Below are 27,966 nucleotides of genomic sequence, written 5' to 3' on the forward strand. Positions count from 1 at the left end.
TCGCCTCTGATTGGTCAGCACTCACTGCTGGTTTTCACTGAACAGAGCCGCCTGACACGCAACAACATGTCCAGCTCCAGGGCTCTGTGGGATTAGTTAATCCAGGATAGATGACTGTTCCAGGCTCAACCAAAACAACAGGGTTCAGGATTAATTAATCCAGGATAAATGACTGGTCCAGGCTCAACCAAAACAACAGGGTTCAAGATTAATTAATCCAGGATGAATGACTGGTCCGGGCTTATCGAAAACCAGAGGGTTCAGGATCACTTGGTTGCGAACACAGGATCCATCACGCAGGTGAAACTGGGGCTGCACAGTTCATCAGTTTTAACTGTGATCAGGATTTTGGCTGCATGATGGAATGAACCTGATCTTCGGCGATATTTACATTTAAGATGCTGCTCTGCTGCAGACCCTCTCTGATCAAGCACTGTCAGTCGTCAGCCGACCACCAGGGGGCGCACGGTGGTTAAAGCTTTATTAATTTCCTAAATAAAAAGGCCTCCTGCACTTGAAACTGTTCACATATTGTTTGTTTGAAGAAAGTGCAATAAAAACATGACAAATAACCATGATTACAAAACTGATCAGCATAATTGTGATGATCATTTTGACCACAGTGGTGCAGCCCTCGGTGAGATCAATGCAGGATCAGCATGAATGCTGAATGAGTCCTAGTCCCGGTCCATATTCTGCTGGTCCCGGTCCTGGTCCCAATCCCGATCCAGACTGTCTGAGCAGAGTGTTCTCCATGTTCTCCATTGGTAATGTTCAGAGTGTTCTTAATGTTTAGGTTGTCTGCAGTGTGTGGGCGTGGTGACATTATAAAAACAAAAAACAACACAAACTAGTGGACACACATGAGAACTACATCTTGTTCAGCGTTTCCATGGAAACGGACATGGCTTCCGGAGCGTTGCCATGTCAGCGGGAGCAGTGTGAACTCACCTTGGTGCCGCCTTCGTTGAACAGGTCCTCCGGGACTTTACAGGCGATCAGGGCGTTGGGCAGGTCGGTGAACTGGACGTCCACCGTGGCCTCCTCCTCCAGCTTGTTCTCCGCCCGCTGCATGGCCCCCGTCTGCCGGAGACAGGATGACCCGTTACTGGACCTCCAGACAGGAGCAATCCAATCCAGACCAAACCCAACAAGTCAGCATGAGCAGGAGACTTTATAGAACCAGAACCAGAGGAGACTTTATAGAACCAGAACCAGAGAAGACTTTATAGAACCAGACCCAGAGGAGACTTTATAGAACCAGAACCAGAGGAGACTTTATAGAACCAAACCCAGAGGAGACTTTATAGAACCAGAACCAGAGAAGACTTTCTAGAACCAGACCCAGAGGAGACTTTATAGAACCAGACCCAGAGGAGACTTTATAGAACCAGACCCAGAGGAGACTTTATAGAAACAGAACCAGAGGAGACTTTATAGAACCAGAACCAGAGGAGACTTTATAGAACCAGACCCAGAGGAGACTTTATAGAACCAGAACCAGAGAAGACTTTATAGAACCAGAACCAGAGGAGACTTTATAGAACCAGACCCAGAGGAGACTTTATAGAACCAGAACCAGAGGAGACTTTATAGAACCAGACCCAGAGGAGACTTTATAGAACCAGAACCAGAGAAGACTTTATAGAACCAGACCCAGAGGAGACTTTATAGAACCAGAACCAGAGAAGACTTTATAGAACCAGAACCAGAGGAGACTTTATAGAACCAGACCCAGAGGAGACTTTATAGAACCAGAACCAGAGGAGACTTTATAGAACCAGACCCAGAGGAGACTTTATAGAACCAGAACCAGAGAAGACTTTATAGAACCAGACCCAGAGGAGACTTTATAGAACCAGAACCAGAACCAGAGGAGACTTTATAGAACCATACCCAGAGGAGACTTTATAGAACCAGAACCAGAGGAGACTTTATAGAACCAGAACCAGAGAAGACTTTATAGAACCAGAACCAGAGGAGACTTTATAGAACCAGAACCAGAGGAGACTTTATAGAACCAGACCCAGAGGAGACTTTATAGAACCAGAACCAGAGGAGACTTTATAGAACCAGAACCAGAGAAGACTTTATAGAACCAGACCCAGAGGAGACTTTATAGAACCAGAACCAGAGAAGACTTTATAGAACCAGAACCAGAGGAGACTTTATAGAACCAGAACCAGAGAAGACTTTATAGAACCAGACCCAGAGGAGACTTTATAGAACCAGAACCAGAGGAGACTTTATAGAACCAGAACCAGAGAAGACTTTATAGAACCAGAACCAGAGGAGACTTTATAGAACCAGAACCAGAGGAGACTTTATAGAACCAGACCCAGAGGAGACTTTATAGAACCAGAGGAGACTTTATAGAACCAGAACCAGAGAAGACTTTATAGAACCAGAACCAGAGAAGACTTTATAGAACCAGAACCAGAGAAGACTTTATAGAACCAGAACCAGAGAAGACTTTCTAGAACCAGACCCAGAGGAGACTTTATAGAACCAGAACCAGAGGAGACTTTATAGAACCAGAACCAGAGGAGACTTTATAGAACCAGAACCAGAGGAGACTTTATAGAACCAGAACCAGAGGAGACTTTCTAGAACCAGAACAAGAGGAGAATTTATAGAACCAGAGGAGACTTTATAGAACCAGAGGAGACTTTGGAGAACCAGACCCAGAGGAGACTTTCTAGAACCAGAACAAGAGGAGACTTCCTGCAGAACCAGACTCATACGGGACAGACAGGCGGCCCGGACCCTGGTCCGGTAGAACTCACCGGCTGAAGATGTCCTCTCGGTAGATGAGCAGAAGCTTTAAAGCCTATTAGCCCCGCTAAACCGCTAACATGGAGCTGACGGTACCGGAGCGCTCCAGGGCCACAGGCCTCTCCGTCCCCCCGGCAGAGACGCACCAGATGTCCTGCTCTGCACCGTCTGCGCCAAAATGCCTCCAATCAACTAAAAACACTGTCCTTATTCAACATAACTCTTCTGCTCGGCTAATCGTGTTAGCATAGCGCAGCTGGGGGCGGAAGTGACGTTCTCTGCGGGCGCTGACGTTCTTCCGCTGTGCGGAACACAGGCGAGCATAGACAAGTGTCAGTAGAGTTATAGAGAATGGATTCAGACACACAGTCTGTGGATATAGACCCAGACGCTACATATGAAGGAATGCAGACATTCATGACTGGACATTGTTGCACACCCGTTGGTCCACACAGAGACGTAATAAAGAGACACATGGACTTAAAGAAAATGGACACAGAACAGGAAGGACCCACGTTTAAGAAGAGAATCCAAATCTGTAGAGACTACAGAAACACACTCAAAATGTGTGGGGAATTTGGAAATGTGCAACTTCATTGATATTTTTGCCCTTTTTTACCTGCTTCATTGCTCCATTTTTGCTGTGACTGATACTTTATCGATAAGTTTTTAAGAGTCCCAGGCCTTTATTGATGCTTTTATTGGTACTTTGATTGTTTTTAACTATTAATATTACCTCATTGATACTTTTTCACTGTCTCTGAAATAGAAGAGACGGCAGAGAGCTACAGGGAAACTCAAAATTTGATCTCATTTACAATGATTTGCAAACTGGATTGTGCATTTATGAAACCATCCAAGACAAAAGCTCATGGTATTTTTATTTGAAGCTCTGCTTCTAGACGACGATGTCCTGCAAAACCAGAAACTTTTCATTGTGTTAAAGACGCCTGTTAACAAAATACTGGTGCTAGAGCCACTGAAAATGCAGCCGTTTGAGAATGTTCTGTCTCTGTTTGAAAAGGCTTCAACTCTATTTTCATGGCAACAAAACCAAAATGCAATTTTTTGAAAATGTTCTAACACTATCTTCATGAAAAATGACAAAAACTCAGCCTCTTGAAAACACTGCATCCCCATGGAAGCAGAGGGAAAACTCAGCTTTTTGAAAACACTGTGACTCTGTTTCCATGGAAATGAGAAAAAACTACTTTTTAAAAATGCTCCTAACCTTGACTATGTAAACAGGACAATAACGTAACTCGTTATTGCCCTCATTGCTGTGGAAGCAGGCCATGTGTTCTCTTCCAGAAACTTTAATTAAAGTAGCGCAGGTCTCATGCGGAGGGGTTTAAGTCTTTGGTCAGGTGGAGATCAGCCTTCATTTAATCCTTTAGAGAGAGAGAGTGTGAGAGGGGGAGAGAGAGAGAGAGAGGGAGAGAGAGAGAGAAAGAGATTTCCAGTCATCCTGTTTTTCAGTCCTGATCTGAGTTTCAGTCAAACTTGCTGCAGTGTGTTTCTGCTTGGTCACAGGAATTGGACCTGTCTTAGATTTTAGAACCTGGGTTCGCTCCATTGGTCTGAATGTTTTGGAACCTGGTGGGAATTCTACAAGTCTTTAATTGTTCTGAATCCTCAGTACCCGTTCTTTGGACCTCGGAAATCGACCTTCTTCACACTTCCTTGTGAGTAAGTCCCACCGAACGTCCTCCGAACTGCTGTTATGGCGCAGTCCAGCTCCTGCACACACTCCGATCTGTCAAATGGAGCCGTCGTCCATGCCCTGCTCGATATCCGTTCGGACCTGGATACAGTGAGGGGAGGAGAGCATGAGGGGAGAGAGGACGAAGATGACGAGGTGGAGCTGGCAGAAGAGGTGGGGGAAGATGTTCTGATGATGGCAGATGAAGAGCATGATCAGAGTGAACACAGAGGAACTGAGGAAGAGGAGTATGGGGAGATTATTGAGGTTACTGAGAATGATGATAATAACGGTCCATGTCATTTTCCAGTAGTTATATTTGTCGAGGAAAGCAACCGGCAGAAAATCCAAAGCGACAAAGAAAAAGCAGAGGAAGAAATTGAACTTCAAGAAGGAATGACAAATGCAAACACTGTGGGCTCTGGTGATGAAGAGCTTCAGGATGTATGTGTGAAGGAGCTCAGGGAGGTCATACACTCATCTCTAAACAGTGTGGAGGATGACCCAGCATCAGTGTTCAACATTACAGGTGATATAAGCCATTCACCACTTTCTAATACCTACGATTTATCTCCTGAGAATGTATGCCAGGCTGAAGAAACCAATCCAACCGAGCAAATCATGAAAGACGACAGATCGCCTTTGACTGAATGTGGGTCCATTGTAGAAGATGTCATACATCAGGAGGAGAGCAACATGGAGGTAGAAGAAGTCCAGGAGGGTGGAGATGATGAATATCTTTCAGATTCAGGATGGAAAGTCAATCAAAGCCCACAGCCAGAGGGAGAGGAAGAGGAACATGGAATGGGGTGGATGAGGCAGAAGCAGGAAGAAGAACATGTACAACAGGTTGGGGTTGGTACTCTGATGGGGACAGATGGGGAAAGGAGTGCTGGGGAGGAGAAGATGGGTGACGATGTTGTTGGAGAGTCGTTGAAGGAGGTGGAGATGATCATACCAGGTGATGAATTAGAAGAGGTGGTGAGAGGAACTCCTCCAGAACCAGTGAGGTCGAATGAGGCACAAATACCACAAGAAGATACACACCTGTTGCAGGAGGCTTTGGAACTGGAAGGTGAACGTGAAGCGGACCTCCTGGGAGGTACAGTCAACCTGGAGCAGAAGGATTTGGGAGAAGCTCCAGACATGGAAAAAGGAGACAACTGGACAAAAGAAGAGAAAACAGAAGGAGGACTGGAGAAAGGACTGATGGAGAGTCCAGATGAGCCTGTGACTGTTTTAGATGATGATATTGAAGATACAATCGAGGGTCCGACTGGACAATATGTTGAAGAAAAATCTTCAACCATCTCAACATCATCTGAGAAAGCCATAAATGATACAGGAGAAGAGATTCGTCAAGAACTTCAAAAACACCCGCTACAGGACACCAAGGAAACACAAAAATGTCACAACATACAAGATGATAACACTGAAATCAAAACAAGAGTGAAAGGACTGAAACAAGCAATGGAGAACGGGATATTGTGTCCTGAGCCACAGCTGGGAAAAGCTCAAATACTCTCTCCCAGGAGAAAAGACAGCGATTGGATCAAGAAAGACAACCAGGAAGTGAAGGTGGAAGCAGAAATGAAGGACTGGAGGAAAGAACTGAGGCCGATCAGAAAAGACATGTGGGAGAGTGAGAAGTTCCCAGACGAGCGGAGTCCACCCAGGAAGGAGGACTGGATCAAGGAGCTCAAATCTGTGATCAAAGACGAATCCCTGCCCAAAAAGAGAGAGAAGAAGAAACAAGTGGTGCTGCTGGAGGATGGACATTCATACATCCCTCAACGAGGAGAAATACAGGATGAGAGAAGAGAGGAGATCAAGCTGATCTCTCACAGGAGAGTGGACAGTCCTCTGTCCCCCATGAGCAGAACCCAAGGCACCCCTGTGGACCAGGACTACCAGATCTCCATGTACATTAAGGTAAGGGCCACATCCCACATGACCACACTGCGGTAATGACCACATCAAGGTAATGATCACTCTCAGGTAATGACCACATTGAGGTAAAAACCACATTGATTTAATGACCACATTGAGGTAATTGCCACATTAAGGTAATGACCACTCTGAGACAATGAAACATTGAGATAATGACCACATCGAGCTAAAGACCACATTGAGGTAATGAAAACACCAAGGTTAATTATCACAGGTAATTATCATATTGAGGTAATGACCACACCAAGGTATTGACCACATTGAGGTAATAAACACATTGAGGTAAAGACCACGTTAAGGTACTAAGTTAAGGGAACATGAGCTGGGATTAGACCGTCATGAGACAGGTTAGTTTTACCCTACTGATGATGTGTTGTTGCAGTAGTGCTCTAGAATTACTAGAATTACAGTGTTGGTCTCGTTTCTCAAAAAAAAAAAAAACAGTTATCAATTACTTTTTCAAATTGCAGTGAGATTACTTCAATAGTTACTGCATTTGAAAACACTACTCATTGCTGAACTGTACTTCACAGTGGAGATACTTAAACAAACACAGAGATAGCATCACATGTCCTGTCTAAACAGTGTTCATTGTATTATGCACAGCCATAGGAAAGATCAATATCCTGTCAGTACAAAGAAACAGACACATAAGTCCCATAACACATTAGAAAAAAAATGCTCAAAATAAAGGTCTGATCATTGTATCCTATACAATTTAAACAGAAATGCAGTTAAAACCATAAAACAGAAAAGCAACCTATTAAATGGACGGAAAGTTAACACCATGTCACTGCTCGAGGTGGTAACCTGCCAAGCCACAAACTCTTAATCAATTCTAAAACTATGTATACTATCTGTTGATTATTTTACAGAACAAAAGGACCATATCTGACTGATGAGTGGGGGGGTGAGAAGGATGGCAGTGTAGGCGATCAGTAGTGATCAGTGGTGATCACTACTGATCATAGAGAACACGGAGGACAGTACACTCCAAACGTCAATAATGGAGAACACAGAGTGTGGTTACAGGGTGTTTTTATTTCAGATTTGTTTTATTCTGAATTAAGTAATTCAGAATTATATTCATGAGTCCAAATCGAAAGTTCTTTTTCACAGACCAGTGGTATAAACAAATACCACTGGTCTGTGAAAAAGAACTTTCGATTTGGACTATAACTTTGAGGACCATATGAACCTTTTTGGACTATATTCATGACTGTCGTGTTTACATGGGCAAAAACAGATTAACTCGTCTCTCACGCTGGGGTCTGTGAAGTCTTCTGATTGGACGAGGCTTCCGTGACGTACTGACATCTCCAGGAAGTAAACAGTGCTTTTCTCCTCTTTCTTTCTGGAGTAACTTTGACGCTGCAGCTTTGAAAATGTCCGTGTTGCTAAAGGCCCGTCGATCTGCTCGTTTCATTATATCCATTTCTTCTAAAACTGCTGTTAAATAAATCATCTCCATACGAGTTGAAACGTGGACTCGAGGTCCCCATCTTGGAATATTACGTCATCACAACGGAGCAGAACCTCCAGAATGAAGTCAACTGATTAGTATAGAATTGCATTTCCAAAGGAGAATAAACCCGCTGGTCTATCAGGATTTAAACTGAATTCTCAATCAAATTTTCACGCCTGTACATGGTCATTTTAGAGTGGAATTAGGATTTGGATTCATAGAGAAATAAAAAGTTCCATGTAAACATAGAGAACATTACACTCTAAACATTAAAAATGGAGAACACGGAGAACAACACACTCTCATAGGAATAAGCTGGCTTCCTCTGACTTTGTTACTCTGGGCCAGAGTAGTTCTTGAAGGTTGGTTTTGGTTCTCGGGCGTTGTTGGGGGTGTTTCACCTCCACATATGTTCCATAACATGCATGGAAAAAGCATGTAAAGCTGATCTGCTATCCGGAAAATTCCTCACCCTATGCTATAAGAGATTAAAGTCCAAAGAGGGTAAAAAAAAAGCCACACATACTGAAAAAGAGCTTAAATCCAAACAATAGCTCTTGTTGTTGGGAGCTGGATGGAAATCTACCAGAAAGCTTCCCTCTCGTTACCTGAGGCCCAGAAAGGGAGAAACCACAACAAAACAAGTTTGTCTGGAGCCTAAAACATGATAATTATCTGGATCAAATTAAATGATGAAAATAGAGTGAGCATTCGTGAAGTCTCGCCCCGGCTAGTCCATGATCTCTCGAGATCGACGGAGCCATCCAAAAGAAAAAAAAGAAAAAAAACATGAAGTGTCACAGGAGCAATTTAGATATATGTTACTGTATTTTTTTTTGTTTTAGTCACCGTTTTTAAAGCTTTACCACTTTAGTCACTTTTTGTATCACTATGTTTCTTCAAGTTGAGCACAGTTCACCTTGAAGATAATATCTTTTGGCCCGTTGCGCATTTTTCTTTTTCCTTTCTTTTCCATTTTTCAATTCAATCCATATTTTCTTTCTTCTTTATTCCCATGTTCCTCTCATCGTTAATCCCTTTTCTTTTCTATTCCTTATATCTTTCAAACTTTGTTCTTTTTAAGTTCTTTTCCATTTTCCTCTCATTTCTTTTTTTGTCGTTTTCTAGTACACATTTTCATAACGTTTTCCTTTATCTTCCTTGTCTTTCTTTTAAACTTTTTCTTTTAGGAACTATCATTTCATTTTTTCCTATACTTTTTTTCCAGAACGTTTTTTTCTTTTCCACAATAACAGCTGTATGAGAAATTTGGATAATTTTAGTTTGACAATTTTCCTTTTCTTGTAGGCATTTGTTCTGGATTTTATTTATTATTCTGGATGTTTTAACAGTTTTACCTGATTTAGCTGTGTAAACATGTTTTTTCCCCCACAAAAAAATTACTATTGAAGTGAAATAAAATAAATTAAAAAAAGGGTTGAAATATTTCTTTACAAATAATTTTCTAGAGGTTTCAAAGTGTCTAACCATGTGTGGCTCCAGAACTGCAAGTTGAATATGTGACGAGCCTTGTACAGCTCTTGAATTGCATGTTGAACACCCAAAGAACGTTATTTGGTTCTAGAACCACTGATTGAGCACCTAACCAGCCTTGTGTGGCTGTAGAACTGTAGGTTGAACAGCTAAAGAGCCTTGTGCTGCTTCAGAACCACAGGCTGAACACCTGACCAACCCCGTGTCCATCTAGAACCACAGGTTGAACACCTGAAGAGCCTTGTTTGGCTCTAGAACCACAGGTTGAACACCTGAAGAGCCTTGTTTGGCTCTAGAACCACAGGTTGAACACCTGAAGAGCCTTTTTTGGCTCTAGAACCACAGGTTGAACACCTGAAGAGCCTTTTTTGGCTCTGGAACCACAGGTTGAACACCTGAAGAGTCTCATTTGGCTCTAGAGCTGCAGGTTGAACACCTGAAGAGTCTCATGTGGCTCTGGAACCACACGTTGAACACCTGAAGACCCTCATGTGGCTCTCGAACCACACGTTGAACACCTGAAGAGTCTCGTTTGGCTCTAGAACCATAGGTTGAACACCTGAAGAGTCTCGTTTGGCTCTAGAACCACAGGTTGAACACCTGAAGAGCCTTTTTTGGCTCTGGAACCACAGGTTGAACACCTGAAGAGTCTCATTTGGCTCTAGAGCTGCAGGTTGAACACCTGAAGAGTCTCATGTGGCTCTGGAACCACACGTTGAACACCTGAAGAGTCTCGTTTGGCTCTAGAACCACAGGCTGAACACCTGAAGAGTCTCGTTTGGCTCTAGAACCATAGGTTGAACACCTGAAGACCCTCGTGTGGCTCTAGAACTACGGGTTGAAGAACCCGGTCTCTGGGAAGCAGGTGGTGAAATGTGTGTTGCAGCCTCCTGCAGCACGCAGGGCTAATCTCTTCATTCTCACTTCGTAAGCTGATTATCCTGCTGTTTGCTGTGGAGACCTCACAGCGCTGCACGCCGCAGTCTCATCGAAATCAGTACAATCCCTGCAGCGTTCTAAAGGTTTGATTTGAAATTCAAAGGGCTATTGGACAAGTGCACAAGATGATGCACAAACAGGACTGAATGAAGCAACAGAGACATTTCCTCCTTTTTAGATCCTAGAATCTCGGAACTAGTTTTTTTTTTTTTTATTTAGGAGCTAGGCCCTGGAATCTTGGATTTAAGTCAGAGGATTTAGGATCTAGGTTCCATGTTGCAGGTTGCAGGATCCAGTTTCTAGGGGTGTTTTCATAGCAGTCCCTTTTGTTGTGGACCAGAGTTCACTTCAGGGACTTTCTGTTAAAGGAATACTTTTGAAGATTTTGGACCCACGCCCTATCCCAATCATTTACAAAGTGAGATAAGCTCATGAATACCTTTGTTGTGTCCGTTCGTCCAGTGGCTGGTTCCCAGCCTAGCATCGTAGTTAGCTTAGCTCAACTGCTGGAGGTGAAGAAGAGACAGAGCCGGACTGATGAAAGTGGACAAAATCCTCCTTCCAGTGGTCCAGGGGACGGCGTATTAGCACGTGAAGTAAATCCGAATGGTTATAAAACATTTTAAAAGACGTGTTTTCTTTTCAATTCCTTAAAATAACGTTTTGATACACACAGATCTGCACAAGCTTAGTGCTCCATGGAAGGATATACCGGAGCACAGCAGCTGAGTCTATGGCCTCTACTGCTGTGCTCCGGTATATCCTTCCGCGGAGCACTGTGCATTTTAATGGATTGAAAAGAAAACACGTCTTTTAAAATGTTTTATAACCATTCGGATTAACTTCACATGCTAATACGCCGTCCCCTGGACCACTGGAAGGAGTATTTTGTCCACTTTTGTCAGTCCGGCTCTGTCTCCTCTTCACCTCCAGCAGTTGAGCTAAGCTAACTACGATGCTAACAGCTGGGATCCAGCCACTCGACGAACAGACACAACAAAGGTATTTATGAGCTTATCTCACTTTGTAAATGATAGGGATAGGGCGTGGATCCAAAATCTTCGGAGTATTCCTTTAAAGTCTGCCTCATCTGTGCATGTATTACTGTAATGCTCCCCGTAACTCAGATCCAGATGTAACTGGTGAACGTTGGTCCCCTTGAAACCACTCACTACTTTCAAGCAGACTTTCCAGTGGTTGTAGTAAGAGGACGAGATGTGGAGCATAATGCATTTTGGGTAGCAAAACAAAGAAAGCCAAGGGCGAGTGTATTATATACATATATGTATATATATATATATATATATATATATATATATATATATATATATATATATATATAAAACATTGTGTTCTCGCCACCCCGGCGGTATTGTGTCTGTCTCCTTCCAGCTCGGGTCCTCTACCAGAGGCTTGAGGGTTCTGCAGGATCTTAGCTGTTCCTAGGATTGCGCTCTTTTGAACAGAGCTCTCAGATGTTGTTCCTGGTATCTGCTGGAGCCATCCTCCCAGATTTGGGGTTACTGCTCCCAGTGTCCCAATCACTACTGGTATCACTGTTGTCTTCACGCCCCACACTCTCTTTATCTCTTCCCTCAACCCTTGGTATTTCTTCAGCTTCTCTGCTCCTTCTTCCTGATGTTCCATCACTTGGGATTGCTACATCTATCACCACAGCTGTCTTCTGCTGTTTATCCACCACCACTATGTCAGGTTGATTGGTCATCACCTGCTGGTCAGTCTGGATCTGGAAGTCCCACAGGATCTTGGCTTGATTGTTCTGGACCACCTTTGGAGGTGTCTCCCATTTTGACCCTGGGACCTCCAGTCCATACTCGGTACATATGTTCCTGTACACGATGCCCACTACCTGGTTGTGCCGTTCCATGTGTGCCTTGCCTGCCAGCATCTGACCCCCTGCTGTGATGGTCTGTACTGTCTCTGGGGCTTCTTTGCACAGTCTGCACCTGGGGTCTTGTTTGGTGTGGTAGATCCCGGCCTCTATTGATCTTGTGTTAAGGGCCTGTTCTTGTGCAGCCATGATTAGTGCCTCTGTGCTGTCCTTCAGTCCGACCTTTTCCAGCCACTGGGATGTTTTTCCAATGTCAGCCACTTCTTCAATGTGTCGGTGGTCCATGCCATGCAGGACTTTATCTGTCCATGATAGCTCCTCTGGCTCCTCCTTACTGGGCTTTTGATGTCTGAGGCATTCACTTCGCAGATCATCACTGGGGGCCATCTTCTTGGTATACTCATGGATGCTCTTGGTTTCCTCCTGGATAGTGGCTCTGACACTCACTAGTCCTCAGCCTCCCTCCTTTCTCTTGGTGTATAGCCTCAGTATGCTGGACTTAGGGTGGAACCCTCCGTGCATTGTAAGGAGCTTTCTTGTCTTGATATCAGTGGCTTGCATTTCTTCCAGTGTCCAGGATATTATGCCAGCAGGGTATCTGATTACTGGTAGGGCATAGGTGTTTATGGCCTGGATCTTATTTTTGCCATTCAGCTGACTCTTCAGGACCTGTCTTACTCTCTGTAGGTATTTGGCTGTGACTGACTTTCCAGCTGCCTCCTCATGGTTACCATTTACCTGTGGGATCCCCAGGTACTTGTAGCTGTCCTGCACATCTGTTATGTTCCCTTCAGGCAATTCAACTCCTTCAGTTGTGATCACCTTCCCACTTCTAGATACCATTCGTCCACACTTATCCAGTCCGAATGACATCCCAATGTCATTGCTGTATATCCTGGTGAGGTGAATCAGGGAGTCGATGCCACGCTCATTCTTGGCATACAGTTTGATGTCATCCATGTAGAGGAGGTGGCTGACTGTTGTTCCGCTCTTGAACCGGTATACAAAGCTGCTCTTGGTAGTGATCTGGCTGAGGGGGTTCAGGCCTATGTAGAACAGCAGGGGGGACAGGGTATCACCTTGGTATATGCCGCATTTGATGCTCACCTGTCCACTGGCTTTGAGTTGGCCTCGAGACTTGTCTTCCACAGCCCCATTGAGTTCTGAATGAACCTCCTTAGAGTCCTGTTGATGTTGTATAGTTTCAAGCCACTCTGGGTGGGTCCCTGATATTAGCAGCTGGTTCATTTGTGCTGCAAGGCGTTCATGGAGTGCAGTTAGCTTCTTAAGCCAGTAGGTGTGGATCTTGTCGTGCCCTGGAGCTGTCCAGCTCTTCATTTTGGCCACTCTTGCCTGTACATCTGCTGTTGTAATTACTACTGGGTCTTGTTCTGGGAGGTTGCTGTGCTCTGCCTGCAAGCCTGCCAGCCATTGGGCATTGGTGTTGTGTGACACATCTTTCTTCAAGATACTCTTCCAGTATTGCTCAGTCTCAGCCCTGGGTGGGTCTGCTGTGGTCTTACTACCCTGCCACTGAGAGTAGACCCTAGCTGGATTGTTGAAGAACACCCTGTTTATTCTCCTGGTCTCCACTTTTCTCGTGTATCTCTTTCGGCAGGTAGCTAGGGCTGTGAGTCTTTGCTTATCAGTCTCCAGTGCCTCGGTTATTGACAGCTTTCTGTATTTCTTGGGCAGTTCTTTCTTGAGATTCACCCCTCTGCTTAGTTCTGCGAGGAAGCTGACTTCTCTCTGTGTTGCGATGATTTTTGACTTCTCTCCGTGTTGCCATGGTTTTTGCTTTCTTTTCCATGGAGGTTCTTGGTTACTCCGGCCAAGCATCTCTAGGATGACTGCATTTTTCACCAGCGGAGGTTGGCGCTTGTATATTTCACATTTGTTTGTCGCTAGCCGTTATCTTTGAGTTGGGGTGGGGACGATCAGCCCACACCAATAAAATGAGCTGGTTTTCTTCTTCATCAAGCTTTACTTCCTCTCTGGTCAGTGTCGGTTTCGGGCAACAGTGCCTCAAACGAGCAGCTGTTGTAATTGTGTGAGTTGGCTGTGAGACTGATCCGATCTCAAAAGTGCAGTTTGAAAGCAACCAAACCAAATGAAGTTGTGACAATTCTCTAGGTTCTAATTATTAGAACTAATTATCATTGTTATTAGATCAAGGATGTAGGATCGAGGTTCCAAATTCTAGGACTTAGGATCCAGGCTGCAGGTTGTGCGATTAAGGATGTAGTACAGTGATGTAGTACTACTGATGTAGTGAATAGAATCAAGAATCAAGAATCAATCAAGAATCTTCGTTGTCATTGTGCAAGCATCACAAAATTTTGATCAGCAGCTGTCGCAAACACACAGCAAAAAGATAGATAGATAGATAGATAGATAGATAGATAAAAACTTTATTAATCTCCCAAGGGAGAAATTCAGGTGTCCAGCAGCACACACAAATCATTCGCACGCAAATAATAAATAACAACAGTACAATAAAGTGCTCGTAGTGTACTGTTTGGCTCAGGCACATCTGTAATACAGCCTGATTGCTGAGGGGATGAACGACCTCTTGAAGCGCTCAGTTCTGCAGCGCAGTGACAGGAGCCTGTTACTCCGGTCACTCTTTTGAGCTGCGACTGTGTCCTGCAGTGGATGTTTGGGGTTCCTCAAGTTACCCTGCATTAGAGCCTCATCCTCCTCTCCAGGACTGCTCCAGCAGAGTCCACCTTCCTCCCCATCACAGATGCACACCTCCTGATCAGTCTGTCCAGCCGATTGCTGTCTCTTTTTGTCATACTGCCACCCCAACAGACAACCCCAAAGAAAACAGCACTTGCAACAACAGACTGGTAGAAAATGTACAGCATGTCACCACACACGTCAAAGGATTTAAGTCTCCTCAGGAAAAACAGCCTGCTCTGTCCTTTCTTATACAGGGCCCGGGCCTGCTCCGACCAGTAAAGTTTGTGGTCAAGGTGCACACCCAAGTATTTGTAGGTGTGAACAACCTCAATACTCTCTCCGTCGATGATGACAGGTTGATGAGAGGCTTCCTGCCAAAGTCAATGATCAACTCCTTCGTCTTACGGCCCGAACGCACTGGACGCGGAAGCGCCGCGCGCGGTAGCGCCGCGCACGGCGCTTCTGATCGCTTCCCATGTTAACCTATCTGACCGGCCGCACCGAACGCGCAGTGGAGCGCCGCACGCGCCGCGGCTCGCGCTCTGCAGCGCGCCCGCTCCGCTTCGTTCTATTTTTCACGCGAGCCGCGAGCGCAGGGAGCGCCATATGTCAAGCTGGATCAAGCAGATCGGACCAGACAGGAAGTCGGAAACAGAAAAGGCAAGAAAATCCGGTCAATTTTCAAAATATAACAAATTAAATGACGATTAGTTACGGACGGTGTTGCTCGTCCGTCTATATTTTGTCACTTGGGTCTAATCACAAGACAGATGGACACACAAACACACATACGCATGTACGCACCCAAACACACACACACACACACACACACACACACACACACACACACACACACACACACACACACACACACACACACACACAGACAGCGACAGACATTCACTTGATGCAGAAAAAAAGACAGGAGGAGAAAAAGTCTCTCCACAGGTCACCAAAACACACACATCCATACTGGCAGAGCGAGACAGAGGGAACAGGGAACAAACGTGAAAACCGAGAGCTGACGGAGCGAGCCGAGTGCAGCCGATGTGTGACCAGCGCGGAGAGCGCAGCCAGCAGATACGCCTCCAGTGCGAACAGCCAAGCGCCGGCGCAGAGACGCGCGCGGCGCGCGCGGCGCCTCCGCTACGCTTCCGCGTCCAGTGCGTTCCCGGCGTTAGAGGTGTTCAGAATGAGACCATTGTCCCTGCTCCAGGTGGTGAATCCCGCGATGAGCTCCCTGTACTCTTTTTCATCCCTGCCCTTCACACACACAAAGACATCTAGAAAAAAAGTTTTGGTAACACTTTACTTGAAGCCCCCCTGTATAACACATTATAAGTAGTTATAATCACTCCTACATGATCACAATGCTATATAACTCACTATACAGCACTATACAGCATAGGATTAGGGTTAGGGTTAGGGTTAGGTCCTGGCATTGTGATCATTTATGAATGTTTATAACTATAGCTACACGTGTTATAATGGCATTATAATGCTTTATGAATGTACTTATAAAGTGTTATACAGGGGGGCTTCAAGTACAGTGTTACCAAAGTTTTAATAAAAACGTTTTAAAGCAGAATAAAAAGTGACTAGTGCACAGGGTGCTGTTTTCTCCACCCTGGCCCACACCTTCCTGTCCTGTGCTGTGCTGTTTCCGTACCGTTGCTGCTGTCAGACAGAGGATGCTCTCAGACAGAGGAGGCTCTCAGACAGAGGAGGCTCTCAGACAGAGGATGCTCTCAGACAGAGGAGACTCAGACAGAGGAGGCTCTCAGACAGAGGATGCTCTCAGACAGTGGAGACTATCAGACAGAGGAGACTCTCAGACAGTGGAGACTATCAGACAGAGGAGACGCAGACAGAGGAGACTCTCAGACAGAGGAGACTCTCAGACAGAGGAGACTCTCAGACAGAGGATGCTCTCAGACAGAGGATGCTCTCAGACAGAGGATGCTCTCAGACAGTGGAGACTCTCAGACAGAGGAGGCTCTCAGACAGTGGAGACTCTCAGACAGAGGAGACTCTCAGACAGAGGATGCTCCCAGACAGAGGAGACTCTCAGACAGAGGAGACTATCAGACAGAGGAGACTCTCAGACAGAGGAGACTCTCAGACAGTGGAGACTCTCAGACAGAGGATGCTCTCAGACAGAGGAGACTCTCAGACAGAGGATGCTCTCAGACAGTGGAGACTCTCAGACAGAGGAGGCTCTCAGACAGAGGAGACTCTCAGACAGAGGATGCTCTCAGACAGAGGATGCTCTCAGACAGAGGATGCTCTCAGACAGAGGAGACTCTCAGACAGAGGAGGCTCTCAGACAGAGGAGACTCTCAGACAGAGGATGCTCTCAGACAGAGGATGCTCTCAGACAGAGGATGCTATCAGACAGAGGAGACTCTCAGACAGAGGAGGCTCTCAGACAGAGGATGCTATCAGACAGAGGAGGCTCTCAGACAGAGGAGGCTCTCAGACAGTGGAGGCTCTCAGACAGAGGATGCTATCAGACAGAGGAGGCTCTCAGACAGAGGATGCTCCCAGACAGAGGAGACTCTCAGACAGAGGATGCTCTCAGACAGTGGAGACTCTCAGACAGAGGAGGCTCTCAGACAGAGGAGGCTCTCAGACAGAGGAGGCTCTCAGACAGTGGAGACTCTCAGACAGAGGAGACTCTCAGACAGAGGATGCTCCCAGACAGAGGAGACTCTCAGACAGAGGAGACTATCAGACAGAGGAGACTCTCAGACAGAGGAGACTCTCAGACAGTGGAGACTCTCAGACAGAGGAGACTCTCAGACAGAGGAGACTCTCAGACAGAGGATGCTCTCAGACAGAGGAGACTCTCAGACAGAGGATGCTCTCAGACAGTGGAGACTCTCAGACAGAGGAGGCTCTCAGACAGAGGAGACTCTCAGACAGAGGATGCTCTCAGACAGAGGATGCTCTCAGACAGAGGATGCTCTCAGACAGAGGAGACTCTCAGACAGAGGAGGCTCTCAGACAGAGGAGACTCTCAGACAGAGGATGCTCTCAGACAGAGGATGCTCTCAGACAGAGGATGCTATCAGACAGAGGAGACTCTCAGACAGAGGAGGCTCTCAGACAGAGGATGCTATCAGACAGAGGAGGCTCTCAGACAGAGGAGGCTCTCAGACAGTGGAGGCTCTCAGACAGAGGATGCTATCAGACAGAGGAGGCTCTCAGACAGAGGATGCTCCCAGACAGAGGAGACTCTCAGACAGAGGATGCTCTCAGACAGTGGAGACTCTCAGACAGAGGAGGCTCTCAGACAGAGGAGGCTCTCAGACAGAGGAGGCTATCAGACAGAGGAGGCTATCAGACAGAGGAGGCTCTCAGACAGAGGAGGCTCTCAGACAGAGGAGACTCTCAGACAGAGGAGACTCTCAGACAGAGGAGACTCTCAGACAGAGGAGGCTATCAGACAGAGGATGCTCTCAGACAGAGGAGGCTCTCAGACAGAGGAGGCTATCAGACAGAGGATGCTCTCAGACAGAGGAGGCTCTCAGACAGAGGAGGCTATCAGACAGAGGAGGCTCACAGACAGAGGATGCTCTCAGACAGAGGAGACTCTCAGACAGAGGAGACTCTCAGACAGAGGAGACTCTCAGACAGAGGAGGCTCACAGACAGAGGAGACTCTCAGACAGAGGATGCTCTCAGACAGAGGAGGCTCTCAGACAGAGGAGGCTATCAGACAGAGGAGGCTCTCAGACAGAGGAGGCTATCAGACAGAGGAGGCTCTCAGACAGAGGAGACTCTCAGACAGAGGAGACTCTCAGACAGAGGAGGCTATCAGACAGAGGAGGCTCTCAGACAGAGGAGGCTCTCAGACAGAGGAGACTCTCAGCTGTAGGTCTTCAGAAGTTTGTCAGGAGCTGAGGGGAAAGTCCAGTCCTTTTCAGCTTCTGGAGGAAGAAGAGCCTTTGGTGGGCCTTCTTCACCAGGTGGGACGTGTGTGTGGACCAAGTAAATAGGATATGGGTTGTCGGATGAATGATCCAGGTCAGGGCTTCTCAGTCCTGGTCCTCGAGGTCTGGTCTGCACATATCAGGTCTCTCCCAGTTGCAAAACACCTGATTGCAAAAAGGATTTGTTTCTGGGCTTTTCTTTTGAGACATCAACACCAGATTGAGGTGTGCTGAAGAAGGGAGAGACCTAGAGCATGAAGGAGACCTCGAGGACCAGGATTGACAGGCCCTGATCTAGGTTCTCTCTGCCTCGATCAATGACCTTGGATCAAGGATTTAGCATTTAAAATAGAAGATCTTGAATCTAGTATATAGGATTTAGGTTAAAATATCTAGATACTTGAATCTAAGTGAGAATTTAGGTTCTTAATCGAGGCTCTTGTATTTAGGTTGTAGGATTTAAGCTCTAGAGTCTACGTTATTAAAGCTGTGATCAGGATCTAGGCTTTATGATCTAGGTAGGCTCTGGATTCTAGGATGTATGTGTTCTAGAAACTGGGATATAGGTTTTAGAATCTAGTTCGTAGGCTTTAGGATCTAGGTTCCAGGACACAGTTTCTAGGATGCAGAATCTAGGTTCTAGGATTGTGGATGTGGGTTTTAGGTTGCAGGGTCTTAGATTTTAAAGGAGTCATATTATGCAAAATTCACTTTAAAAAGGAGTCTTTACAGTCATGTTGCCTCCCAGAGCCTCTGTATGATCCCCCAGAAGTGAAAAATTCAGTCACCTCCCTCAATTGTGCGCTCCATTTTTAAGAAAATATACACTCAAACGCGCGGTTCTGAAATCTTCCTCTTTCTGACGTCAGGAAGAGGAACACCACCCCCCCCCCCGGAAGAGAATCCAGCCTTTGGCCGGTCCCTGGATAGGTCGCTCATTTCAGCTGTATTTTTTCATCCATCGCCAGTCAGCCCATCCACTGTCTTCAGGTGGGTCAGATGACCCACCTGAAGACGGTCGACTAGCTGACAGTTTTTGCTAACTTAGCCACAATTAGCTCGGATGAGAACGTTGCAGAACTCCTCTCCCCAGCAGAGAGGCTCGGCCTCGGCTGTCACAGCGCCTGAGTACCTGACTTCCAGGGGCCGAGTTGGGGCCCATTAGTAGGCTGGCTCTAGTTTCCGAGGGTACTTGAACGCCTTTCGTACGTGCTTCCGTTACTGTGCAAAGTAATCAAAAGTCTCTTCTATGCGGTTAAAAATCGCCTAAAATTGTTTTGAAAAAACATGGATTTTGTAATGCATATAACTCCCAATCCGTTTGTCTGATTGAAATGATTCAAAAACTGTTAGAAAGCCCCGGAACTCAAGATTCCACCGTTTTCTCCTGCTGTCCTCTTTCTTTCTGCATCACATGAATATCTGTCGCTGAGTGTGTGTGTGTGTGTGTGTGTGTGTGTGGGTGTGTGTGGGTGTGTGTGTCCATCTCTCTTGTGATTAGACCCAAGTGACAAACGGACGAGCAACACCATCCGTAACTAATCCTCATTTAATTTATTTTATTTTGAAAATTGACCGGATTTTCTTGCCTTTTCTGTTTCCAACTTCCTGTCTGGTCCGATCTGCTTGATCCAGCTTGACATGCGCGTTGTGTGTGGGCAGTCAGATAGGTTAACATGGGAGGCGATCAGAAACTCCGGGGTGTGGGTGAGGCAATTAGCAGTTAGCAGTTATTGTTAGCTTCAGCTCAATCTTTTAGCAGTTTATCAGTTTAGCATTATCGAAGCTAACTTTTTAGTTAGCGGAAGAACAGTTATCGAAGCGAATTTTTTGGTTAGCTGTGCCCACCACTGCATTTTGAGTCCAATAGCATCCCCATGCCTTAGATCTGTGAAGTGATTTCCACTGAACTGGTCAGTGAATGTGGGTAAAGGCGGAGCAAGAGAAGGAGGAGGTGGAGAAGGTGGAGGAGATGTTTCCTGCCAGTCACGCTCCAACACTGCCTCCAATGTGATGTGACATTCCCCTTCCCCCGCTACCCCAGGGATCAAAATCAAAAAGTTTTATTTGCTCTCTGTTTCCATGGAGATGCTGGAGTGTTTTCAAAAGATTGTCTCCACAGAGACACAGGCTCCATTGTGATGTGAGATTCCTCCTCCACCCACCAGGGGTCCTGGAGGAACGGGTTCTGTGTTCTGATTCATCTGTCACAGAGTCACAGAGGAGTTCCAACAGGGTCCACAGTGAGACCTCTGTCAAAGATCCTCACCGTCTGACCACGAGTGCCATGTGAAAAACGAAAAAACATCCCTCAAACTCACACAATGTGAGCGTAACCTCTTGTTTCACAATTCGCCAACTCTGATTGACACATTTCTGCATTGGCCAGTGTGGGAGGCTTCAACTTTCCAGAGACAAACAGCAACTGTGAGGACTTAATCTCCTGTTGTGAGGACTTTATCCTCTGTTGTGAGGACTTTATCCCCTGCTCTGTGGACTTTATCTTCTGTTCTGTGGACTTTATCTTCTGTTGTGAGGAGTTGTGAGGACTTTATCTTCTGTTGTTAGGACTTTATCTTCTGTTGTGGGACTTTATCTTCTGCTCTGTGGACTTTATCTTGTGTTGTGAGGACTTTATCCTCTGTTGTGAGGACTTTATCCCCTGCTCTGTGGACTTTATCTTCTGTTCTGTGGACTTTATCTTCTGTTGTGAGGACTTTATCTTCTGTTGTGAGGACCTTATCTTCTGTTCTGTGGACTTTATCTTCTGTTGTGGGACTTTATCTTCTGCTCTGTGGACTTTATCTCCTGTTGTGAGGACTTTATCCTCTGTTGTGAGGACTTTATCCTCTGTTGTGAGGACTTTATCTCCTGTTGTGAGGACTTTATCTTCTGTTCTGTGGACTTTCTTCTGTTGTGGGACTTTATCTTCTGCTCTGTGGACTTTATCTCCTGTTGTGAGGACTTTATCTTCTGTTGTGGGACTTTATCTTCTGCTCTGTGGACTTTATCTCCTGTTGTGAGGACTTTATCCTCTGTTGTGAGGACTTTATCTTCTGTTGTGGGACTTTATCTTCTGCTCTGTGGACTTTATCTCCTGTTGTGAGGACTTTATCCTCTGTTGTGAGGACTTTATCTTCTGTTGTGGGACTTTATCTTCTGCTCTGTGGACTTTATCTCCTGTTGTGAGGACTTTATCCTCTGTTGTGAGGACCTTATCTTCTGTTCTGTGGACTTTATCTTCTGTTGTGGGACTTTATCTTCTGCTCTGTGGACTTTATCTCCTGTTGTGAGGACTTTATCTCCTGTTGTGAGGACTTTATCTTCTGTTCTGTGGACTTTCTTCTGTTGTGGGACTTTATCTTCTGCTCTGTGGACTTTATCTCCTGTTGTGAGGACTTTATCCTCTGTTGTGAGGACTTTATCCTCTGTTGTGAGGACTTTATCCTCTGTTGTGAGGACTTTATCCTCTGTTGTGAGGACTTTATCCTCTGTTGTGAGGACTTTATCTTCTGTTGTGAGGACTTTATCTTCTGTTCTGTGGACTTTCTTCTGTTGTGGGACTTTATCTTCTGCTCTGTGGACTTTATCTCCTGTTGTGAGGACTTTATCTCCTGTTGTGAGGACTTTATCCTCTGTTGTGAGGACTTTATCCTCTGTTGTGAGGACTTTATCCTCTGTTGTGAGGACTTTATCCTCTGTTGTGAGGACTTTATCTCCTGTTGTGAGGACTTTATCCTCTGTTGTGAGGACTTTATCCCCTGCTCTGTGGACTTTATCTTCTGTTCTGTGGACTTTATCTTCTGTTGTGAGGACTTTATCTTCTGTTGTGAGGACCTTATCTTCTGTTCTGTGGACTTTATCTTCTGTTGTGAGGACTTTATCCTCTGTTGTGAGGACTTTATCCTCTGTTGTGAGGACTTTATCTCCTGTTGTGAGGACTTTATCTTCTGTTGTGAGGACTTTATCTTCTGTTGTGAGGACTTTATCTTCTGTTCTGTGGACTTTATCTTCTGTTCTGTGGACTTTCTTCTGTTGTGGGACTTTATCTTCTGCTCTGTGGACTTTATCTTGTGTTGTGAGGACTTTATCCTCTGTTGTGAGGACTTTATCCCCTGCTCTGTGGACTTTATCTTCTGTTCTGTGGACTTTATCTTCTGTTGTGAGGACTTTATCTTCTGTTCTGTGGACTTTATCTTCTGTTGTGGGACTTTATCTTCTGCTCTGTGGACTTTATCTCCTGTTGTGAGGACTTTATCCTCTGTTGTGAGGACTTTATCCTCTGTTGTGAGGACTTTATCTCCTGTTGTGAGGACTGTATCTTCTGTTCTGTGGACTTTCTTCTGTTGTGGGACTTTATCTTCTGCTCTGTGGACTTTATCTCCTGTTGTGAGGACTTTATCCTCTGTTGTGAGGACTTTATCTCCTGTTGTGAGGACTTTATCTTCTGTTCTGTGGACTTTCTTCTGTTGTGGGACTTTATCTTCTGCTCTGTGGACTTTATCTCCTGTTGTGAGGACTTTATCCTCTGTTGTGAGGACTTTATCCTCTGTTGTGAGGACTTTATCCTCTGTTGTGAGGACTTTATCTCCTGTTGTGAGGACTTTATCTTCTGTTGTGAGGACTTTATCTTCTGTTGTGAGGACTTTATCTCCTGTTGTGAGGACTTTATCTTCTGTTGTGAGGACTTTATCCTCTGTTGTGAGGACTTTATCCTCTGTTGTGAGGACTTTATCCTCTGTTGTGAGGACTTTATCTCCTGTTGTGAGGACTTTATCTCCTGTTGTGAGGACTTTATCTTCTGTTGTGAGGACTTAATTTTCTATGATTGGAGTCAACATGTCCTGGTACGACCTCACGATCCAAAAGCTTGGTTTTCCCTCCATTGAGCTGTTTGTCAAGGTGAGTCTTGTCTGGATCAGACTCTATTTCCAACTGACAAGTTTTCCTGTTTTCATTTCAGAAAATGTTCCTGTTTACATGGCAACATTAGAAATACACACACACACATACTGCAGAGAACAATACACTCTAAGCAACAACAGTGGAGAACACAGACATTCATATGGCCAGAACGCCAGGTTGGATTGTTGTTACGGTAACTGTCGACTCTAAAACTACCAAGTCCAGCTATCCAGGAGCAACATTTCAGTAAAGTTGCATTTCCCCTGTTTCCACAGAGTTGGAGAGTTTTGGAAAAGTGGCGTGGTTGCCGTGTGAAAGAGTCCTTGAATTTGCTCATCTCGAACACCATTATCTTAAAAATGTTGTACATTTCTTCTGTTTAATTTCAGCTGCGCTCTTTTAGTTTGAAGGTGGTAGAAACATCCTTTTTCAGGTTGCGAAAGCTGCAGATTTCTGGGTTTTATTCTCTTTGAGTGCAAATGTTTTATTTTAAAGCAGAATTGTTTCAGTCTTTGATTCGGTCAGTGACAGATAATCAATCTGTAAATCATTCCCATGAACAGATTGACCATGACATTTTTTTAATGGGAATGTAGAGTTGTGCTCAGACAGTGAAACACTGCCCCCTGATGGTCATGTCATGCACTGAATACACTAGATAAATACATTCCAGAACACTGGAGTGTAGTCCTGGAATCTGACAATTCAGGATTTTTATTGTTATTTGTTATTAATAATTCAGTTTGTGTGTGTGTGTGTGTGTGTGTGTGTGTGTGTGTGTGTGTGTGTGTGTGTGTGTGTGTGTGTGTGTGTGTCTGTGTGCGTTTTCAGGCAGGAAGTGATGGGGAGAGTGTTGGTAACTGTCCATTCTCTCAGAGACTCTTCATGATTCTGTGGCTAAAAGGAGTCGTCTTCAATGTGACCACAGTCGACCTCAAGAGGTAGCACGCTCACACACACACACACACACACACACACACACACACACACACACACACATACACTTTTGTCTTCCTATCCTTGTGGGGACCTTCCATTGACTCCCATTCATCTCTAACTCCTAACCCTGACCCTTACCCTAACCCTAACCCACACCAAAACAAAGCGTAGCCCTAAAGAAATGTTTTTGACCTTTCACTGTTTTCAGTAACAACAACATGGTCAAGAAAACACTGTTTCCCCTCACGGGGACCCAAAAAATGTCCCCATGAGGCACATCGTGCCGGAATTTCCTGTCCCTACAAGGATGGAAAAACGTGTACACAGACACACACATACTCAGAAACAAGTATAAAATACTAATAAATGTGGAAAAGTATTAGTAAAGCACCAGTAATAATGAAAAAGTATTTTTAAAGGGCCAGAGAGAAAAAAAGCAAAAAATATCAATGAAGTGAGAGAATATCCATAACGTCCATGGACTTGTTGATCTGCAAGCTTCCTGGGGTGTATTTGTGAGGTTGAAGCGTGTGTAGGTTCCAGAAGTCTGCAGTCAGATGATCTGAGCTGCTTGTTATCAGGAAACCTGCAGAGCTGAAGGATTTGGCTCCAGGAACAAATCCCCCCTTCATGACCTTCAATGGAGAAGTCAAGGTCGATGTCAACAAGATCGAAGAGTTCCTGGAGGAGAAACTGGCTCCACCACGGTAAACATCACTGCTTCACATATTCTTCTGTTTTTCCTTCATCTCACCGGCTCCTTGTGTCATCCCAGTTTTCCACGACTGGCTCCCAGACATCTGGAAGCCAACACAGCTGGCATCGACGTCTTCGCCAAGTTCTCCGCATACATCAAAAACCCGAGGAAGGACATCAATGATGGTAAAACCAGGATGTTCTATGACAAGGCATAACGTGAAGTTCTCTGGAACACGTTGCCTCCATGACAACGTTTCAAGAGAAAATACATACTTTTTAAAGTTTTGCATCAGAAATGTTTCATGTTTACAGAACAACATGTCAGCTGTAATGGTGAACCTTGATGGTGAAACCTGATGAACTGTGATGGTGGACTGTCATATTGGACTGTGATGGTGAACCATCTTGGTAAACTGTTCAGTGTAGCTTAGCTTATTGATTTAGGATTACGTGGACAGTCACCTTTAATTTACCACACAGTAACATGAAGGCAGCTTTTGCCTTCATGGTTAATTTCCAGCTGTAGTCTCAGGCCAGTTGACAATAGGCAACCGAAAAAAACAGTTGTTAAAATTTAAAATACAGAAAAACAAATACAACAAACAACATTAAAATTATAGTTACTGTGATGGTGGACTGTGATGGTGGAATGTGATGGTGGACTGTGATGTGGACTGTGATGGTGGAATGTGATGGTGGACTGTGATGGTGGACTGTGATGAACTGTGATGGTGGACTGTGATGTGGACTGTGATGGTGGAATGTGATGGTGGACTGTGATGGTGGACTGTGATGTGGACTGTGATGGTGGAATGTGATGGTGGACTGTGATGGTGGACTGTGATGGTGGACTTGTGATGTGGACTGTGATGGTGGAATGTGATAGTGGGCTGCCATGGTGAACTGTGATGGTGGACTGTGATGGTGGACTGTGATGGTGGACCGTGATGGTGGACTGTGATGGTGGAATGTGATGGTGGAATGTGATGTGGACTGTGATGATGAACCATCATGGTGGACTGTGATGGTGGAATGTGATGGTGGACCGTGATGGTGGACTGTGATGGTGGAATGTGATGGTGGAATGTGATGTGGACTGTGATGGTGGACTGTGATGGTGGACTGTCATGGTGGAATGTGATGGTGGACTGTGATGGTGGAATGTGATGTGGACCGTGATGGTGGACTGTGATGGTGGACTGTGATGGTGGACTGTGATGGTGGACTGTGATGATGAACCATCATGGTGGACTGTGATGGTGGAATGTGATGGTGGACCGTGATGGTGGACTGTGATGGTGGACTGTGATGGTGGACTGTGATGGTGAACTGTGATGGTGGACTGTGATGGTGATCTGTGATTGTGGACTGTGATGGTGGACAGTGATGGTGGACCGTGATGGTGGGCTGTGATGGTGAATTGTGATGGTGGACTGTGATGGTGAACTGTGATGGTGGACTGTGATGGTGAACTGTGATGGTGGACCGTGATGGTGGGCTGTGATGGTGGACTGTGATGGTGGGCTGTGATGGTGGACCGTGATGGTGGGCTGTGATGGTGGAATGTGATGATGGACTGCCATGGTTAACTGTGATGGTGGACTGTGATAGTGGGCTGCCATGGTGAACTGTGATGGTGGACTGTGATGGTGGACTGTGATGGTGGACCGTGATGGTGGACTGTGATGGTGGACCGTGATGGTGGACTGTGATGGTGGACCGTGATGGTGGACTGTGATGGTGAACTGTGATGGTGGACCGTGATGGTGATCTGTGATTGTGGACTGTGATGGTGGACTGTGATGGTGAACTGTGATGGTGGACTGTGATGATGGACTGTGATGGTGGAATGTTATGGTGGAATGTGATGGTGATGTGTGATGGTGTGAATCACTCCAGCTCCTTTTGTCTTTGGTTCCAGCTCTGGAGAAAGCCCTGCTGAAGTCACTGCGGCGCCTCGATGAGTTCCTCAGGACTCCTTTGACTGAAGAGATCGATGGCGATGCCTCAGGAGAGCTGCCAGAGTCCTCCAGAAACTTTCTCGATGGTCCTGACCTGACACTGGCGGACTGCAACCTGCTGCCTAAACTCCACATCCTGAAGGTCATTCCACCTCCCACAGATAGTTCCTACAACATATCAAGACAGGGTCAAAGAGAGTTCCTACAAAATATCACGTGGGTTAGAGAAAGATCCCAGTATCTGCAAGTAGCTCATGTTTTGTACTCATACCGGTCTTCCGTAATTGCAAGTAGCTAAAGGTTAATACTAGCATTGGTCCTCAGCATCTATAAGTAGCTCAAAGTTTGTGTTTTTATCGGTTCTTGTCATTTAGTCAGTGCATCCTGACTCATCCCCACTTTCCTGTTCACTCTCTTTGTCAGGTGGTCGCCAAGAAGTACCGAGACTTTGAGATCCCTGCCGAGATGGTCGGGGTGTGGAGGTATCTGAACTGCGCCTACCAGCGGGTGGAGTTCACCGGTACCTGCCCCGCCGAGCGCGAGATCCACTTTGCTTATCTGAATGTCGCAAAGCGAATTCAGTAGAGAGACGAGTCAGATGTCGTTTGCTCAGTGTGCGTTCTGGTCTTTGGACTTTTCCATTTGAAAATACGAATTGAAAATTTA

The 27,966-nt window shown here is 45.5% G+C and overlaps 2 protein-coding genes across 3 annotated transcripts in view; one reads left to right on the forward strand and one right to left on the reverse strand.

Annotated features, from left to right (window-relative positions):
• The window catches only part of rcan1b (regulator of calcineurin 1b), a 9,225-nt gene extending 6,180 nt beyond the window's left edge, over nucleotides 1-3,045 (reverse strand). Inside the window, exons 1-2 of the mRNA XM_030087155.1 lie at nucleotides 2,787-3,045; nucleotides 952-1,083 (exon numbers count right to left, since the gene is read on the reverse strand). Coding sequence (XP_029943015.1) covers nucleotides 952-1,074 — 123 coding nt within the window. The 5' untranslated portion in view covers nucleotides 1,075-1,083; nucleotides 2,787-3,045. The remainder of the gene's footprint in view (nucleotides 1-951; nucleotides 1,084-2,786) is intronic.
• Nucleotides 3,046-6,381: 3,336 nt separating this feature from the next.
• Nucleotides 6,382-27,886, forward strand: LOC115385068 (chloride intracellular channel protein 4). 2 transcript variants are annotated; one of them, XM_030087157.1, is made up of 6 exons: nucleotides 6,382-6,409; nucleotides 24,533-24,642; nucleotides 25,222-25,347; nucleotides 25,416-25,522; nucleotides 27,261-27,442; nucleotides 27,724-27,886. In XM_030087157.1, exons 1-6 carry the CDS (start codon nucleotides 6,398-6,400, stop codon nucleotides 27,883-27,885), a joined length of 699 nt encoding a protein of 232 aa, XP_029943017.1. In that variant the 5' UTR covers nucleotides 6,382-6,397; the 3' UTR covers nucleotide 27,886. The 2 variants fall into 2 exon arrangements, with proteins under 2 accessions (XP_029943017.1, XP_029943016.1); XM_030087156.1 differs by lacking the exon at nucleotides 6,382-6,409 and adding an exon at nucleotides 23,589-23,698.
• Nucleotides 27,887-27,966: the final 80 nt, after the last annotated feature.

The sequence above is a fragment of the Salarias fasciatus genome, unplaced genomic scaffold (genome assembly GCF_902148845.1).
Source record: "Salarias fasciatus unplaced genomic scaffold, fSalaFa1.1, whole genome shotgun sequence".
Lineage (NCBI taxonomy): Eukaryota > Metazoa > Chordata > Actinopteri > Blenniiformes > Blenniidae > Salarias > Salarias fasciatus.